Raw genomic sequence first — 20,247 nt, 5'->3', positions numbered from 1 at the left:
TAAAGTCAACAAAGGGTTTTTAAGGAGAGGAAAACAAAGAAGTAAAATGAAGGGGATTTAGTCACTGAAGCCTTCTCTTCAAGAAGAGGCTTGGCTTTCTTATGATCCCTATTGCACCAGCACAAGTCTGTGATATTATTCCTGGGTTCCACCACATGTACGTCATACACACTTGCACATTCCACAGTATAACCACAAATAGTCACGTCGGTGGGGCCCACTAATCAATGCTTTCCTAACCGCCATTAAATAACATTAATGTACATGCAGACCTAATACTACTTTTTTTTTCACATATTCAGTAGTACTCCCAAAGACCTGTTAACACACTTTAATGTGTGAAATTGGTGGAGTTACCCTTTAACTGAAGTATTGGGCAGGATTTTTTTTTATGCGCCACAATCAATACAGTTTGGATTCACCCTTTATTAGCAGGGGCCCATCTCAAGTCTTGAATATTATTCATCAAACAATGAACAACGAACATACACAGTGAGTATAAATGTAGATCATACTGATTTACTGTATGCAATTATTCTGTATGTAACATTTCTGGTTCAACTTGGCCCCAAAATAACAAACTCTTTCACACTCTTTATCCCCTGAGGAGATGCAACACCTGTAAAAGGCAACTTACTTAAGACTGACTTGCAACTTATATAGTACAGTATGTACTATTTATATCAGTTTATTCACTATACACACATCATCATCATCATCATCATTATCATTATCATCAAAAAGACTTTAGAAACCTTTGTTTTTGCATATACAAACATACATTAGCAATAGCTACAAAGGCTGCTCTTTGTCATCCATTTAAAAAGTGCTCTATTGCAATGTCCTCTTCCCTGTACAGGTGCAGTGAATAGTTGTGGTGCAGCTTCACCATCACTTGTAGATATTTCCGTTGTTGCTCAGGGCCTCTATCAGCTTGGTTTGCATGATCTCTTTAGTTGAGTATAAGGGCAGCTCCAGGGTTGAGAAACACGTATGTGTCTGAGGGTAGAACTGGTCGTAGGAGAGGTCCTGGACTTCGACAATTCTGACCGTCATCTTGACATTTGCGATGCCAAGAATCGGCACCCTTTCAAAGCCTGTCACAAACCCTAGTAGAGGAGAAGTGGTGATCGGTGAGTTTCACACTTTTTAATTTCATTATTTTTGTAACATCCTTATCCAGGTACCACCCTTCCCTCTAGACAAAATAGGTGATGAAAACATAATGTAGTTGCTGCTAACTAGAGTAGTTCTTTTATTGATCCCAAACAGCCACTATCTACTGTGTGAGTGCATTTTCTCACAAACTTATCCGATGACGAGTGTACAGAACAGCAAATGCAAAAACTATCATGAAGCATCATGATAAAGGAAGCTGCTGAAATAGCTCATTTCAATGTATATGTGTAAAGAGTATGGCTGTCAAGCAATTAAAAAAATAATCTAATCCATTACAAGCTTTGTGATTAATTAATCATAATTGATCGCATATTCCAATACCGTAAGCATGCAATGCAAATGGATTTTGGTATTTGAGTGATAAATGGACATTCTAAACTTTAAAGGAGGTGACATTCAAAGCTTGAAGTTCTCTGATGGTTAGAAAATTCCTTTCTGCATACATTGCACAAAACAGTGCTCCTGTCAACAGCTCCATCTGGGTGTTTTTTTGAAGCCCCACTCCACTGTGTTTTGGTATTTTTATGATCTTTCCTGACAATGTTTTATAACTTTTGACAATTTAGCTGAAAACTGTCGCTAAATTGGAATGGACCACAGTGAAATCTGGGACTTTGATGTCATCCACCAAGCTTGGCCTTTGGTTGAAAGAGTGGCATGGCTCCCATAAGAACAGGGTCATTGTGGTGAGTGTAGTACAGGTTACAGTTTGACCATCCCTACTACTAAAGAAGACCTCATATTTGAGTGACTGCTATCACTATCCCTGCTAATATCCATGCTATTGCTATCCATGCTAAAGTTGTTAATCATGCTGAAATGAGAGCGTCTGGTAGCTTTGGTATAACGTCTAGCTACTAACCACAGGCCATTCTCAGTTTGAGAAAGAACGTTAACCATTTGGCAGTTAGAAACACTGGCTGGAGTGGGGCTTTTCCATTCAGTAGACCTGTGCTCAGAACCCTTTAGTTATTTGCCTCCATCATGTTTACAAAGCTGCTGTGGAACATGTTCATGTGTATTTTTTCTGGAATTAACAAATCGAAATTAACGCGTTATTTTAACTGCCCTAATAAACAGTATTTTTTAATATGTTAAAATCAGGTACAATACTTACAAAGGAAAGCTTTCTTCTGATCCTCATTTAGTTCATCAAAAACCTCCCAAAACATCTGTATGGTGGGGTGGCCTGCATGGTACTCCCCCTCATAGCTTGTGTTCTAAAAACAGTGAAACAGACTGTTACAATTACATCTGTTACAGACAGTTATAATCATTTGTAGTGTTCAAATAAAGAACATGAGGATGTGATAAATCAGACACAGCTTCAGAGAAAACTGGACTATAAAGAGATCTGGTTATAGACCGTACCTGTTTCAGCTTCGCCCAGTCGAGCAAGTCTTTGCCCACCAAAACTTCTTGCAGCTCCTTTGGTCGGAACAGCTTCACCAGATCTCGGTCACACACCTGGAAGAAGCCTCGCTTGAACTCCTGAAACACGCCCTCCACTGATGTGTTGAAGACGTGATTCACGTAGGCATCCACAAACTCCTTCCTGTTTAACAGATTAAAGTTTCAAGTCAGCAAATACTGTAGATCCACACATCTATTAAATACACCACATGCACTTCCGAAGATAGGGGTCTCTCAATCAAAACAATCAAAACAAAAGATAAAGATTGATGAGTCTTGAAGTAGGGTGGGATCATTGAAGCTGTTGTTTTCATTGTAATCAACCACTATTGTTAATGAGAAATCTATCTACTATGGAGTAATGTTTTTTTCAGTTTCATTCACGTTATGTTTAGTCACAATCACAGACTTCCATCCTTGCTCTGGGACTCTTTCCCTGAAGTCATAGCAACAAGCGACCAAATGAAATCCACTGTTACCTTGAATAAAATTACAAATTTCTTTGGGTTTGACCCTTTTTGGAAACAATTGGGATGAGACCACAATTAAAGAATTTTACATTTTAATGTTATATATTATATTGTTTACTTATTAACTGCTCTGTTCCCCTTCATTTCAATAAGACTGACTGAAATCCTATCTTTCGGACAGGCATCTTCCTGTGGAACCTGATAGCTTCATTTCCTTCTACAAAACGTACTTGTGGTGTACTTCAAGGGTAAATTCTGGGTCTCATTCTTTCTTTCACCCTTGGCCACATCATTAGCAGATATACTATTTCTATGCAGATGATATGCAATTATATCTTCCGTTCATCCCCTCTGATAGTAGCAGTTTGGTTGTCCTAAAGATTTGCTTTGAGCATATTAAGTGTTGGATGACTTGTAACATTCTCTAGCTTAACAAGTCTGAAACTGTGTTCACTCTTAATGCACTCACAGTATCACACAACTTTGGGTCATGTTAAAACGGTCCTTACTTGTTTTGACTTGTCACCGGCTTTTCAGGATTTTTAGGATCAAGGTCGACCTCTATCCCATCCCAGGTGATCTGTTGATCAGTTGAAAGAAAGAATAAGATAGTGATAATTGATTTTCAGGTGGATATCATGAAAAGGATAAATAACATTTTTGCCACTGTGAAACACCTACGACAAAATACATGTCCAGGTTTTCTAAGTCATCATCTTGGTAGTCTTCCAGGATGTACTGCAGACTCCTTAAAACACATAAAAGGAATAATATTTAAAAATAGCAAATATAATGTCCAGTGTTCTGAGCAGAAAGTCAACACTAAAACCAAACATTTGTTTTTTAAATATACATATATTTCCTCTTACGCTCCAACAAGTGGGCTGAATTCCAACAAATCCTGCAGTGAAGGCTTTACACCCAGCAGCTTCTTGAATAGAGCCAGTGGGAAGGGTAGGTGAATGATGCAGCCGTTGTATAAAGCCAATCCACACAGAACCCCAAACTGGAAGTATCTCTGGTCCTCCTGATTTGCCTGGCATTAAACATGGGATTAATGATTTATATGTTTCGATGAGGTAAAACCTTTAGTTATATTGTTTATACAGTATATTGTTTCCTTGTTACGTATTACCATCGGAGGGAGAGCCAATAAATCAAATACATTTTTGAGTCTATTGTTCAGCAATTATTTTCATGTATGAGGATCTAAATACTTACTTTGGAGGGGAACCATGCCAGCGTTTCAGTGTCATTGAACATGAACATGCCAGATTCAGGTGACACCATGTCGTGAAAAACTTTGTAGAAAAAGTCTTTTCTGCAGAGATTATCGATTGTTCGGTTTTTATCAAAGTAAACCTGGAAGACAAAAGTGCACAAAATAAACCTTGCGGCTGAAACAGTAGTTTATACAAGAACATGTGACTTTGGCCATGCTAAGGTTATCAGATAAAGTCTACACATTTACCACAAGTGGCATCTTGTAGTCAGTGTGATGAGCAGTAGCCATTTGTTTGAAGGTGTCTTCCAAAACTGATGCTCTACTCAGGTCCATTTCAAAGAACACATCTTGAGGTAGTGGGAATTTAAATGGCATACTGCAGATGATTTGATAAACTGTTTCCCACTGAAATAAAAATATAAAATTAAACATTTAATTTCTCATAACTTATTCTACCATTTTTGTGTTGTGTACTGCAATAGTCCACCCTGACAGTATTGTGTGTAATGGCTCATGAAGAAGAATTCAAGGCCTGATTACCTTGGTGCTGCTAGCATTCATATCAAAAGCTATTTTCTTTGACTGCAGATCCATCACGATTGGAAAACTACAGAGGATGAGTGGCTCTGCATTCGCCTTCTAAAAGGGAAAAATGTACACAGGGTCTTCACATTTAACAGAAAATTTAAATGGCAACTATTGAAAAAAACATTGTCTGAAAAGAGAGGACAGAAATAAAGGGCAATGGAAGGAGGCATTGACTTGGCAGCTATCACAAAGTGGATTTAAACCCACGATGTACAGAGACATGGCCTTTGCTCATAATCTAATAAACCATTTGTATTTTTACCTTGTGTTTCAACCTTGAACGCCAAAACCGCAGATCCTCACGGAGAAACTCTTTGTCAATCTTCACATTAAAATCACTTTCTGGCAACCTTTGTGGTTCTGCAATCCTGCTGTTGGCCTTTAAAGCAAAATATGTTTTATGTATTAGGTGAAACGTTCAATAATATATAACAATTACAGAAAATACAGGAACAAGCCATACTAACATTGTACATGTACTGGAGGACTAGCAGCAGGTTTCTGACTCCAGAGTTGCGAGGTACAGGCTCAAAGGACAGGACCACTGAGAGGGCTTGCTTCCACACCTTAACATGTTTAACCATAGTGGAGGGCGACAGCAAGGACCACCAGTCACCTGAAGAAGACAACATGGAGATTTGTTGGATATCTTTAGGAGGAGGAGCTGTGCAGCCTGTCACCTACACCTCAGCTAACAGCTCACTGTGGCTGCTCCTTCTTATTGCATTACTTCCTGTTTAAAACTGATGCAAAAAAAAGATTCACAACTGTCCGTTGTCTTGTTTTGCAGACAGTTTTGAGAACTGATTGAGGCCAGTGTTAGCCGTTATAGCAAAAATATTGTATTTCCGGTGACATCTTCACAAAAAAAAAAAAGTGTTTCTCCTGTAGAATAATTTTCATGTTAAGCAGCAGCAGTAGGAAATATCTCATTTGCAACAGCAGTAACATATAAAGTAAACAGTACATGTTGATGGCTGCCCTTGTGATGGATTTCATGCATGCATTGTATTCTGTAAACTCTCATGCTTCAGTGGGCAATCTGAATCCAGCATGGAATGGCGGAGTCCGCCACTAACAATAAGAAACTGCTCTATAGAGAGGTAACTACTCAGTGTATATCCACTGAATGACTATTTGTACGATTTGTATTTATGACAGTTGTGTTGCACTCAGAAACTGTAGGTTTCTACATTATGTTGCTTTCATTGTACAAAGTACATTTTATCTAAACAAACAGAATCAAGATATTATGCAACGTTTGGAGGTAACAGTACCTATGACCTGGAGGCTGTCATCAGACAAGCGTAGTACTGCAGCAGCGACTGCCTCGGCAAGCTTTGTGCTCGTTTGTTGCCGTTTGTGTCTCTGGATCACATACAGGAGCTCCATGAGAAGCAGGTGGATCCTCAACCCCTCCACACCCACTGGCTTCTTATCAAGGGAAGGAAGCAAGTGCTGGACAGCAGCCTCAACCTGTCAGTTTAAAAACAGTGGTGCATGGTCACTCATCAACCAATGACTGGATGGAGCAATGTAGAGTGCATGTGTCACTGCTCAGGGTGGTGTTCAGAGAAAATTACAATTGGATCATTTTCTGAAAGCCTAAGACAAATGCATACAGCCTGTTTTCAGAAACAGGCCTTCAAATGAGCCATCAGGGCTTCCGTAAGGTAGTGATGTCACAACTATACAGTCATTGCCATCAGCCACACCCCCAGCACAGCTGAGGTTGCAAAAACACTGGCAGAACTAATGCAAAAACACAGTGAGCAGCACCTGTTCAGGCTTATGAGAGCTGACCACCAATCAGAGCAGCTTTGGTTTGGGGGGGGGGGGGGGGGGGGCGACGGAGTCTTCATAAAAAATGGTGAATAGAGGTGCTGCAGCAATGAACAGTATGAGAACAATTAGGTATTTATTAAGCATTAAAGCAAAACAATTTCTAGCAGCCACCCTAATCTTACAGTGCATAGCATGGGATATTTAAGCAGAGTGTGTTTAAGTGCATTTATAAAAGTAAGACAAATATTCAATAACTTCATACACATTTCAAACATTTCAGTTACATACCTCAGCCAAAACATTGTCCTTTTTCACCAGTTTCTTGAAGGCTTGTCGTGCAAGAGACAAGTTCAAGCCAGAATACTTCAGTGAAGTCTGGAAATGTTTGTCTTTGCTAAAAACACAAAGAAGAAAAAAATGCAATTAGGCACAGTGGTGCTTTGAGATAAATACTAATATCTGGGAACTGTGATCTTTTTTGAGGCAAAGTTAATCACAATCCATCCAACAGTTGTGGAGATATTTCAATCTACACCAAAGAGGTTGACTAACTATCTACAGGCAAGGGTGTACAGTAAATGTGAAAATTCACCAGATTAAAGTAAGTGCTGAAAATTGTTTACCTTTGTTCAAGGAAGCTTTTATTCACACAGGATGCAGAGGAAAACATCCTGTGAATTTCCCTGTGAAGATTTAACATTTTTAGTCAACTGACAGAAAAAAAAGTGTATATTCTCAGGATCCAATTGAATTATTCCATTCCAGTCATAAAACATCAGGATATTCAACAAAATAATTACATAATAAAAAAGAAAATGCTAATGCGTTATAGCTTCTTACTGTTTTATCTTTCTCCATGACTTTGAATCACATTCAGCAATCCATTTGTCAATCATGCCATCAAGATGCTCTGTTACATTGTTCACACTGGCAACTTCCTATAAAAGAAACACGTTGAGTTAGTGTTCACATTATTATACCTTCAACCATCATGGCTTGTGTATTATGTATTTGTGTTGGTACCTCAGCAGACGTGCATATTGCAAACGAACAGTTTCCTCCTGCGAAGATGTTTGTAACTTTTGGATCATCAGCGGAGTCTGGAAGAGTGATGGAATTAAAGTGTAATCTCCGTAATGAAATCATTTCTTGCATTCACATTTTTAATTCTTTTATTACAGAATTTTAGTCACCTTGTGGCAGTTGAACAGGTAGCGGCACAGACGGATGACTCTCCTCTCTGTGTCCCAGCTGACCTACTTCTCCACGCCCAAAGGAGTAGACCCTCTTGGAGTCTGTCAGTACTAACGTGTGATGTCTGAGTAGACAGAATATCACCAAAAAATATTTTATTGAGGGAAATACTCTTCAAAACATAATTCATGTAATCTTTGGTTGTCTGTTTAGAAGTTACAGTTTAGTAGTCAACCCTGGTTTCAAAAGACAATTACAGCATCATTGGAGATTCTATTTTTTTCCAAAGTAATACTCCAGACAACTGCCAGTGAACTGCCAGACAATCTAAACTCATTGTTGTAGTGTCTCCTGTGTCTTCATGATTGTTCTGACGGTATAATAAAACAATGAACAGAATATCAAAATCTACACGTACATAGTCTGACCCAGAGTGATGGAGTGTCTTTATAGTTCTCTATATAAACACTTGAGTTTTTTTGGAACTAATTGAGAGACACTGACATGGTTTCAAAATAACTTTTAACCAGGAGCCTTACATGGTGAAACTGCTTCAACTGAAATTGGGGAAAACAAAAATAGAAAAAATAAAAATAAAAGGTGATCTACTGTACCGTCCACATGTGATCTTGGTGACTTTTGCCCCCCAGAGCTCTGCAACCAGCCGAGGTCGTAGTTCATCGCTGAATGAGTTGTGCCCGAGCTGTCCATGTTGACCAGAGCCAAATGTGAACACTGCACCAGTCTGAGGAGCAAATGGAGTTAAGTGGTTAAAGTCCCATTATCATTCACATTTACAAATCTGTGGGATCCAAGTCGTCAAATAATTTTTCATGTCACTCGTAGTGCACACTATTGTGGTCGGACTACTGGAACACAAGCTGACTGAGACTTCAAGTAGCTTATCATGATGCCTTGGTAATATTATTAAAGAGCCCTTTTGTCGATGGAATAGTGCAAGTGAGACGTTTGTCGCTGCAGGAGTCAGTACCTTCCAAGCTGTTTTAAGAAATCTTATGTATAAATTTAGTTATAATGTCTCTAAAAATGAAATCTTCCTGGTTTTATCAAACATGAAGTTTAGCACTGCTGTACACTACCAATCCCAGCTGTGGAGACATTGGTACAGCTGTCTCTTTGTAAAACACTTATGTATATTATTTTCTTCTCTATGACCTTTTATTGTGATTTTGTAAGTAATGTATTCTATGGAATGTATTGTCTTTTATCTGGATCTTGAGTCTGTAATAAAGTTTTGAATTGAATTGAATTGATGAACCCAAAGAGAATTATCATCCAACTCAGCTTTATGTTATAGTGTCTTTCAGCTCAATGTTTTGGTTTTACAGAATGACACTTTACTGTTTTGGCTCAGACTCTCTGCTCTCATTGACACTGTTTTGTGGTGACAACATGAGAGTATTAAAATGATACGTATGCAAAATTGTGAGTAGTTACTAAGAAATGATTATGGGGAGGAGTATATAGTAACTAGAAGAATATTTAACAACTACCCAAAGGTTTTTGTACTGTACTAGAAAGTATTACCAGGTTTCTTTTTCTAACCTTGGTCAGAGTGACAGTGTGGTCCTTTCCACAGGAAATGTGAACAGTTTTCTTCATGTTCAGACAATGAACAGCAGTAGGTGTATGTCTGTCTATAGAAAAGAAATTCAAAGTCAGGTTTACATGTTACAGAAACATATATCTTAATAAATGTAAGATAAAATCTTTCTACCTGTCCTGTCTCCCAGCCCGAGCTGTCCACAGTCATTTCTCCCCCAGCCGAACACACCTCCAGACACAGAGAGGGCGAAGCTCTGTTCTCCCCCTGCAGCGATCTGGACCAGAGGCATCGCTGACAGAGATCGGAGGTGTTGGGGTGAATTGGCGCCGAGCTTCCTCTTCCCCAGACCCAGCTGGCCTCTGGAGTCCTGGCCCCATGTGTACACCTGCCCATCTGTGGAGAATCACCACGACTTTATGAGCTGCAAAGTGCAGTGTACAATACTGTAGTCTGCTTTCTCAAACACTTTACTGACATCTTGGACTACAGTGTTTCCATGGACTGACTCATTAAACCCTGTGCACTGAAGGGCAGAGCTACACTTCTTGACAACAGCACAGGTAGCATGTAGTTGTTGGAAGGTGTAGCCATAAACCATAAACTTTTGAGTTTATTTAGCAGCCACTAGCCCTCTCTACCTCACTGTGTCCACTCATCTGCTCTAAACAATCTAACAGAGACTCCTACTGGTGAGGAGGTGTAATGACATTCACAGTGCCACTGTTTGGAAACACAACACACATGACTTTAAAGGGCCAATGAGCTGATCTTTGAACTCTTAAAGGGTTAGTTCACCCAAATTACAGACACATAAGCACACTGAAACAATAAAGTTTGCTCTTTTTTTGCAATAAAGACAAAGAAGAGAACATCATTCCCAAACAATATTAATCAGAATAATCCACTAACATCTTTGTGTGTAAAGGAGATGCTTTTTCATTTATTTCCTTTTGTTTTATAAAGGTTCTTGTGCATGTAAATGATCTTGAAAGATAAAAAAACACAGAAAACACTGCTCCTGAAACACCTAGTCAGTAGTCTCACCTTTTATTCCGCAACTTTGCGACATCACACTGAGTCACCTAGTTTGGCACATACTATAACTTTAGTACAGCTTCTCTGTTGTTGTTAGTGGTGCTGGCTCAGGCGTATGAGAAAACTGATGTTTTTTTTTAGCATTAAAGCACGTAAACCTATTCTAGCAGTAAGCCAACATAAAATGATCAATCTTTTTAGCACTACAAATTAAATTGGCAGAAAGGCAGAAAGCTCAGACACAAACATCTATACACTTATGCCACAATAAACCCAAGGCACCTTACTGTACCTTTGGTCAGGGCTACTGAATGATGGCTCCCGCAGGCAACCTGAGTTACTGTGATGTTGCTCAAAGCTTCCACTGGCCTGAAAGAACAAGAAACAGGAAAGACCACAAGCTAACCAGCATGAAACCAAGTGCAGATTCTTGTAAGTGTAGGACATTGACAGCATCTCTTTCTTACCTGGGGATGTATGTGTGAGCTGTGTCCACAGACAGGACGTTGCCTCTGTCTGACAGCAGTGTGACTGAATTATCTCCACAACTCACAGCCTGAATCTTGTCTTTACATTTCACAAACTCTGAGAGTGAAACACAGCAGAGGTATGTCACCATTACTGCAAATAATAACTTCCTTTTTTAAATGCTTTGTAAGCACCAGGTTGACTTATTTTATATAAATAAGCAGAAAGATGTGTTGATGCTCACTCTGCTTCCCTCTGACTCTTCTCCCGTCTTCGCTCTCATTTGTTCTGATGATGAACGAGTTTCCATTACTTTTGCAGAAGGCCAGCACGCTGTGACCTGCTGACAGGTCCGTGATGTGATAACCGAGGTCTGAATACTGAACCCCATCATCATCATCATCATCATCACCGGTCCGACTGTCGGTGAGTGCTCCGTGTTTGAGCCGAAAGCCCCGCTGACTGTCCTCTCCCCATGAAAACATGCTGTCATCCGGTCTCCTCAGGACTCACAGCTGACTTTTATATCAGCTCAGGAACGAAACTTAGAGAGGACCCAACCCTGCACTGTGTTGAGGAGGGAAAACAAAACCTAAACACACCGACACACTGGCTTTAAAGAGAAACGAAAGTGAAACTGTTTGTTCACGAACATTGCATCGCAGTGGAGTGTTTTTTAAAGATATATTTTTTTAATGTCATGTTGCATTACATTTATATTTGTTCACGTTCAAAGTCATTGGTCGTATTGACTGGGTGGATGTGTGATGTTTCGGTGGAGGAGGACTGATGGTCGATCTGTTTCGTTTCAGCACCGAGAAAAGCTGAACAGCATCAGGAGGAAGTGACTTTGAGTTACCTCAGCTCAGTCTGCCAAGTGGGTCCAATATCTTAATTAACTGGTAAAATGTACGTGTATAATTAAAATCTGAATAAATAAACAAAAAACACAAAGCTCATGGGGAATAAAGTGCACTGCAGTAGATCTAGTGTCTCTAATGAGCTTCAACATGTATAAAGCAGCTTTAATTTGTGCATTGCAGTAGTCATTTCCCATCATTTTCAACTTGCAGCTCATCCTGAAGCAACTTTAAGTGTTAAGAGTCCTCATTTAACTACCAAACACCTGTAGGTTACTGTGTGTACTGCTATGATTAATGACAGGCAGCCAGAATATTCAACACACTGTGTATTCAACAGTCCAAAGGATCACTGAACAGATCATACTGTGCATGTGTTCACTGTAGCTCTGCTGCATTGTTAAACCTACTGTTTCGTTGTTATAACAGAGAAGTCATTTAGTCATTTTGTTCCTGTTGTTTGGCTCATTTTGTTTTTAAGTTTGTGGGTTAAGATATCCTCCAAAACATGCACAGTTTGGCACATGATACTCATAGGGTATACACTTTGTAAAAGCCCTCTGTTGCTGTTCTGAAAGTGAAATATAGTGAAATTAAGTTAATCATTTCACTAATAAGTTAATTATATTATGCCAGTTTATTGTGAAAGACACCAACATAGTGTTGTCACAATACTGGAATTTCTACTGACACATCATTGAGGGCATAAAGTTTCAGATTTTTATGAAAAGATAAGTATAACAAGGCTTGTGTTCTGTGTGTTAAGCACAGCAACATCAGAGTTCATTTACTTCTGGAGGAGGTGGGGTTATGTGGGAACTTCAATGCTGCATGTGTCAACCTGCTGTAGGAGAGGAGGGTGATGAAATGAAGCTGGTACTGGAGTATTGGTACTGTGAAAAATGAGCATAGGAATGGTTTCAAATGTTGATTGAAACTCCCACACCGCTGCTGAGGCCTATCAGACCCCTTTACTTCAATTAAACCTAATCCAATATTGAAACATTTAAATCCATTAGATCCAAATTTATTTAGGATTCGCATCGAATTGTACTCACTCATAGAAACCAGCCTACTAAATATGCCTGATTTGTTTCATCAACATCCATACATTATTTCCTGAGAAATTAACCAAATCACTCAATGTTAAAGGTGCAATCTGTAAGAATTGGGTAGCTATCAACTACAAACTCCAAACAAATAGGGGCAGGAGTGGACTGAGTAGGGAATGCTGCCAGGGAGTGTCGCCAGAATGGGCACCAGAACTGGATCTGGACAAGTGAACATGGCCACACCGGTACTGATCACAGCCGTCGAAACAGACAGAGACCAGTGACTCCAGAGAAGATGAAGACATGGTGGATTCAGGCGGAGACAGGAGAGGCTGGAAGCAGGAGAGGAGTGAGAGGGAGGTTGGACATCAGTCAGCACTCACCTCTGGACACCTGAGCTACACTATTGGACTAATGCCTCTTTTGGTACAATGTGGTATTGTGAGACAGGCAGGGGGGCTAGCTTGTTAGCATGCTAGCTTCAGTAGATATCCCTGAACACAATACATATATGTCTTTGACATAATGCCAGGACTTTTATTTCTTTACTCTCTGTTGATGATTTTAGTTAATTTTCAAAAGAAAAGTTCTTACAGATTGCACCTTTAAATAAAGTGAAAAAAAAATCCTTTATCTGTCCCTTTGTCCTGATCGCACCAAAAGTTAATGGGGTTTATTCTGGGCCAAGATCCATCCTACATCCAAGTTTTGTGGAAATCTTTTTAGTAGTTTTTGTGTAATCCTGCTGACAAACCAACCAACCAACCACCAGACTTGGTGGAGGTAATTAAAATAAAATAAAAAGAGTTTATCTTGAACTTGACTCTCAAGTGTCTAGTTCACCTTGAAAGATAATGACAAAAATTGCCCACAAGGTGGAGGTAGAGACTGGACCAAGAAAATGTTACCAAACATCCAAGTAAATCATGCTGAGATAAACCTGCACTGCTGACAAAAAGGTGATGTGGTGACAAAAAACGCTCATGTTTGGTGTGTAGGAGCAAAAACGATTACACAACATGTGAGATACTGCCTGATTGACTCTCTGCTCATTATTCACTTCCACCCTGTCTCCATGTGCCTGTTAATCACCCTCGTCTCCCTCTCCAGCCCTTTTACACATGGCAAAGAGCTCTGAATCTGTCCTGACCTCTGTGACCCCTGCAGTGCATCACACCGGCTGCACAAGTGACCTTCACGGTAGACAATCTCTCTTCTGTCTCTGTTTGCTTTCCAAACGATGAGGTCACAGGCAGTTTGAATACAAAGGCACAACCTGTATTCTGTATTAATTGGTCGGATTGGGCATCTACAGAGTCCTGTAATTATTCTGTCTTAGAATAATGTGATCTTGCCTATTTTTGCATCCCGTTGAATAAACGATCCCTACACACTCATGGTAAACCCAGAAGACAGGTGGAGCTATGGAGGGAATTACATGAAACTACATGAACCAGTAAGAGTGATAAACAGGCAACGTCAATCAAGCTCAGTCTACAGGTGACACAACCACACTGTCCTGCTGCATTCAGATCAAAATTCCACCAGCGCAGTATACCTGTGTGGTGTGGCTAAAAACTGTTGGACAGGGACCTGTGTTGGTTGGGTTGTCAGAATGGCTCGTGGGCTAAATTGTAAATTAAACAGACTTTTATTCCCATTGATGTTCGTCACTGTTGTTCTCTTGGCTTCACTGGAGAGGATAACCATGTTGGAAGTGATTCTTCCACCAGCCTCTCATTCCTGTCATCTCCCACTGCCAGAAACTGTCAAAGCATCAGCTCAGTCTGAGCTGCAGGAACATCACCTTCTTCCTGTATTGTGCCATAGAGAGAGCGAGCGAGCGAGAGAGAGAGGGAGAGAAAAGATGTCCTTCCAAATTCAACTCGGACGCACAGAATGAAAAACACTGCTGCTTAAGCTTACATGGCTGGCAACAGTAGTCCAAAAAGTTGTAAATTATACAGCATTTAATGTCATTAATCAATACAGCCAGGCAGTATCCCTTCTACTACTGATGCTTGTATTATTTCACCATGCAGTTATAAAACCAGAGGTTAAAGGACATACTGTATATTATACTCATTTTCAGGGTCATAATTTTATTTTGGGTTACTTACTAGAATAGGTTTACATGCTTTAAATGTTTAAACAACAGTTTTCTCATACTGTCTAGTGCCAAAGCTCTGTATACCCCCTTTGTCCAAAACGCTCTGTTTTAGCTCCTGTCCTTTTACGGCCCCCCTCCCGAACACCCAGTCTCTTCTGATTGGTCAGCTCTCACACGCCTGAGCCAGCACCACAACAACAAAGCAGCTGTGCTTAATCAGTTCTTTTGTGCCAAACTAGTTGCTATTTATAAATTATGCAAATGTGTGACATGGTAACGTGGTGTGATGTCACAAAGTCGCAGAATTAAAAACGAGACTACTGACGAGGTGTTTCAGGAGCAGTGTTTTCTGTGGGAGAGAGGAGCTTCTGTTGGTGCAGACTTTGACCTTTATAAATTTCATGACCTTTTACATGCACAAGAACCTTTATAAAGCACTGAAGGAAAGGAGAAAAAGCTAAAAGCATAGTAGGTCTTCTTTAAACAAATATCACTGCTTGAATGAGAGGTCAGTCCCACTTCCTCTCTCAAACTGGCTGAACATTGGAGAGACAGATTGCGCTCTGGAGTGAAGGGAGCAGGTAAACTTGCAAGCAGATGCATCTCAACCTCTTTTGCATAGAAAGGATTGGGAAGCAAATTTTGGTCTGACTACGTCATCAAAAAATGTCTAATAAAATGGATATGGCTGTATTTAAACTGACTTTAAACGGTAGGCTATATTTTCCACATCATCTTTCACATGCATCAGTATTACAGTCTTATTCATTTACAGGTAATCAGACGCAAATATGTCATGCCAATTTCATTTTTTCTTGCCTGATTCAAAAACTTTCTCTTGTGTTTAAAGATGAAAGCTCATATTACTCATAGTGCATCATCAGATCAGACATGAAATTCAGTGCTTGCATTTTAGGGTTTAATTATATGAACAATGAAATCTTAGAAACAATCCAGAACATCACAAGTGTTATTGACAAGATGACTATTGTAATATGGTCATGTCTCATTTCTCATACTCCCCATTCCCCTTATTGTTCTCTTGGCTGTACTGAAGAGGATAACCATGTTGGAAGGGATTCTTCCATCAGCCTTTCACTCCTTTCATCTTTCCACTGCCAGAAACTGTAAAAGCTTCAGCTCAGTCTGACCTGCAGAAACATCACCTTCTTCCTGTTTGTTGCCATAGAGCAATAAAACAGATTTTCCTCCAAATCCCACCCAGAGGCACAAAATGAAAATCACAGAGTTGCTGCTGGTAGAGGCTGCCAATCGCTAATTACGTAATGCGCTACTGATGTTAAAATGAGGTTGTTAAAATCACCAGAAGAGGCCCATAGGACAAATACCAACAACATGATGAATGACTGTATTTTCCTTCTATGTGTTCTGTTTACTCAGCACTTATTCTGCACTTTTAATAGTAATCTCTGCTGCTGTGGCTTTGCTGCACTCACGTCAGAATTCTTATCCTCTTGAAGCAACCTGAGACTTTGACAGTAAGTGAAGGAATGCAGCCTCCTGAGAAACAAACTGCACTGAGTGAGCACTTCCAGCCTTTTGTGTGTGTGTGATGTGTGTGTGCGTGCATGTGCATATGTGTGTGTGTGTGTGTGTGTACTCTCAGCTTCAGGGGAATGAGTTGTACTGAGTTGTACCAGGACCTGAAGATCCACAGTATCATCTCCCCTCCTCAGCTTCCACAGATCACAGAACAACATGACCGCGGAGGATGTCTCTCTTCATTCCTCTGTCATTTACACTTTACCCCAGTTTTATTTCTCTCTTTGCTCCTCTGGGGCTGTTTGTCTGTGGAAACATGTTTATTCATCCTTTTCTTTTTTCATTTCTAATATGAAACATATTAATCAGACTCTAAATATGATTGTTTATCAGTTATTTTAAAACCAGGGCGAAGTGAGGTTATTATAATAAGAGCACTGCCAACAGCACGGCTGGGTTAACCCACTAGGGGGCATAACGTTACTTTCCTCTGTCCCATTACCAGTCTTTATGTCTGTGCTCTGCCTTCCAAATGAAGCAACCAATGTCTTACTTGTGAGAAGTGGAAGGTGAGTTTTTGTTCATGCACACAGCATTATTATTTAAGAGTTCATTCACAATTATGACTCAATTATTGTTTTTTTCCCATTTCTCTAGTATTATACAGTACACGTTTTGTCAACAGTTTATGTATTGGTCACCCATTTTGAATTTGTTTTTGGACTTTTTGCTGTATTGTTTAAAAATGTAAATACAGCATTCTGGATCTGGTTCATATGAGTTTATGGCATCTTTTGAGCACTTGTGGGCACAGTTCAATGCACGATAGAATAATAAACACTTTCAGTTTCATTCATTCAGTCACAGGTTCAGTCATTCATTTATAATATAATAATGATATATGATAATGTAATATATACATACAATGTACATAACTTGAAGCTCTAAACTAGGCCTTTTCCACACTAAATATTTTGACATGTTACAGTCATGTAAATAAAATTAATAATGGCTGATTTCCATTGAGCTTCTTCAGTCCGAGGTCCCTATAGGTATTCAGCATGCTGGATCACTGAACAACTAAACAGAACAGAGCCATCAGTTATTTTTCTTTTTGTGCATGTGAAGGGTCAATATGGCTGCTGTAAAAAGGCTTACAGATTTAACAAGACAAAACTCTGGCTGCACAAAGCTGAAGCTCATCTCAAACTCCGGCTGACTAGAGTTCTGCACAGGTTGAAGTTGGGCAGAGCTATCCTTGGAATTACAGGGGATGGACAAAATTGATGTACCAAGAATGATAAAGGTGTAAGTTGTCCCACCTTTACAGGTGCAACAAAAAAATGAGTTAGGTATTAATCACAGCCTGCACAGGCTCTGAAGAGAAGTCTGCATAGGTAACACAAGTGAAAACACCTGTGCTGATTGGGGTTGAGGGCCTATAAATCATGTCTCTGTGATGATAATGAGTCTCAATAACACAAGTATTAGCTTATTATTCTGGAAAATGATAAGTCGGTAGTCTGATCTCAACCAGTGTAGTATGAAGTACCCAAAAGCCATACGTAAAAATATATTGTATTAAATATAACTGTGGTAAAGGTGTAATCCATACGAATAGTACTTGAGTAAAAGTCTTATAGTATCTGTATCAAAACTAAAAAACAAGTAGAAATATTGATATATATATTAACACGTATGTATAAACTGTATACTATGAGTAAACCAATAGTTTTATCAGCTTTATCTCTTAGCATCTATGTGATTATTGTGATCAGTCTTTTTATCTGATTGTCGATGAAATTAGTATGAAATATATAATGTTAGATTAAATTCATATTCAAATGGGCTTTTTTGGGACTGATGCAGGACACAATCTGCAAAGTAAGTAGTTAATAAAAATATCAGATACATAAAGTAGAGTCAAAATTGAAATATTTGCCACCAAAATGAGAGTGGAAGTTTAAAGAAGCAGAAAATGGAATTAATTAACTGAAATACAACTACCTCAAAATTGTATTTAAGTACAGTATTTGATTAAACGTACTCAGTTTGTTCCATCACTACTCTCAACCCACTTGCAAAGCTACAGTATAGTCAAGTTATATTATAATAATTAAAGGAAAAGAAGACATTTTGGGAAATAGGCTTTAACGCTTTCTTGCTGAGACTTAGATGAGAAGAGTGTCATCACTCTCATGTCTGTACACTAAATATGATGCTGCAGATTCAGTGATAATTCTTCTCTCACTGGATCATTGAGTGCTTTAACATTTCTTTTGGATAAATAATTAAAGAACTCTTGCAGCTACAGAGCTGACTGCGACCAGGCGGAGTGAGCTGTTTGTGAGTTGAAATAACTGCAGAAAAATTCTGATTGGCTGAGCACCAAAAAGGGTTGATGTATGGTACTTGGCGCCCCAGGATTTGCTTTTATGTGATTTTTTTCTCAGTACTCTACGAGGGGCCTAATCCATGTTTTCTATATCTGCTCTAAGTAGAACATTTAGATACAGCGTCTAATGTGACTACTGAAAGTGGACAAAACTGCAGTTACACTGACCAGCTATCTCCCTTCAAAGGCCTTCAGCGGCATGAGGCTGGGACAGAGATGAAACACCAAAACACACACACACACACACACAGCAGAGAGAGATGAGAGATATAGGCCTTGTCCGACAGCTGAGATATAGCACAAGAGCCCTGGGGAGTTTCAGGGGATTTCCACAGAGGGAATCGGACACGTTGTCTGATTTACACTAACACTTTGGCTAAACTTGTGATAAAAGTTCACAAAAGAAACATTGCTGTATCTGTCTTTATCCATCTCTGCCTCCATCTGTCTCTGTCTCTGTTTTTTGCTCTGCTGCTTTCTCTGTTGCTTTCTCTCCGTAAACACTGTCGGCTGTTGGTCAAGAATATGTTTTAAGGTGTGAATTACTGTTTTCATACAGTATATGTGGGTGTTGTTGACACAAGTCATCTTATTGATAAAATGTCCTGCCTAAAAAGTTTTTTTTTGTCTTTTGTTGTGAAGCTAAAGGTGGACGGTTGGCCCAAAGACATAACAAACAGCAGATTTTAAATGAGGAAAGACGTTATTGGAGGACAAAGAGGAATGAGAGAAGTAAGAAGAGGTAGCATTAGAGAGTGAAGAGAGAGCGAGAGGCTGAAGAAAAAAAGTTCATTTTTATCTGCCTTTACTGCTCCTTTTTTCACTGAGAGGAGAGCCAAGGAATGCAATGAGGAATCTGGTGAGAGATAAAGAGAGGAAAGTGGATGGTACTGTACTGTACTGTGTGTGTGTGTGTTGCTGATTGTGCAACTGTGTGTGTCTATTAGAGTTTACATGGAAAGAGCTTTTTAAATTCATTCTTTGTCTTGTCACTCACAAATCAGCTCTCTTATAATGTTTAATTCAGTTTTAAAAAAGGATCAACTGTACTGAGAAAGAAAAACTTTTGTGTGTTAAAATTATAGGGAACCTTGGTCAAGGTCAGCTGATGTATAGCCATAGTGTTTGCGCATATTTCATTTCAAGACTTGAAATCAAGTTGTCTTTTATACAAGCTGTAGTGACTTCATAGCAGTGGCATGTTTGAAAAAACATAGTCCGATCCTCATAATGATGAAATTATACATAACGAGGCCAACAGTATTTCATGGATATTACTTTTTGTGTTTGAGGAGGAGTTGATATTATATTATCGTCGACAGAGTAAAACTATTATGTGACCTTCTCGCAGACTTAAGGTGATGAAACTAAGTTAATGACTAATAAAAAAATGATGACTTAAT

General features: G+C 39.3%; 1 protein-coding gene across 1 annotated transcript; it reads right to left on the bottom strand.

Moving 5' to 3' along the window:
• Positions 1-497: 497 nt before the first annotated feature.
• Positions 498-11,447, bottom strand: LOC141000714 (probable E3 ubiquitin-protein ligase HERC4). The gene is made up of 23 exons (XM_073471514.1): positions 11,169-11,447; positions 10,924-11,041; positions 10,749-10,825; positions 9,593-9,814; positions 9,421-9,512; positions 8,469-8,599; positions 7,854-7,978; positions 7,684-7,760; positions 7,501-7,598; positions 7,284-7,343; positions 6,949-7,054; positions 6,153-6,351; positions 5,343-5,491; positions 5,138-5,254; positions 4,828-4,926; positions 4,534-4,692; positions 4,284-4,424; positions 3,932-4,098; positions 3,744-3,810; positions 3,572-3,642; positions 2,551-2,734; positions 2,297-2,399; positions 498-1,109 (listed from the first exon to the last, which is right to left on the bottom strand). The coding sequence occupies exons 1-23, from the start codon at positions 11,407-11,409 to the stop codon at positions 892-894; spliced, it is 3,021 nt and encodes a 1,006-aa protein (XP_073327615.1). The 5' UTR covers positions 11,410-11,447; the 3' UTR covers positions 498-891.
• Between the last annotated feature and the right edge of the window lie 8,800 nt (positions 11,448-20,247).

The sequence above is a fragment of the Pagrus major genome, chromosome 8, assembly GCF_040436345.1.
Source record: "Pagrus major chromosome 8, Pma_NU_1.0".
NCBI classification, from domain to species: Eukaryota; Metazoa; Chordata; class Actinopteri; order Spariformes; family Sparidae; genus Pagrus; species Pagrus major.
The sequence above is the reverse complement of the archived record's forward strand: the minus strand, read 5'-3'. Positions and strand labels throughout refer to the sequence as shown.

Bases quoted from the DNA above. Each gene is read 5' to 3' on its own strand.
- LOC141000714 (XM_073471514.1), bottom strand. From the start codon at position 11,409: ATGTTTTCATGGGGAGAGGACAGTCAGCGGGGCTTTCGGCTCAAACAC. The intron at 10,826-10,923 runs GTAAGAAAGAGA...TTGTTCTTTCAG, and splicing joins GCTCACACATACATCCCCAG to GCCAGTGGAAGCTTTGAGCA. The intron at 7,761-7,853 runs GTGACTAAAATT...TCACTCTTCCAG, and splicing joins ACCTGTTCAACTGCCACAAG to ACTCCGCTGATGATCCAAAA.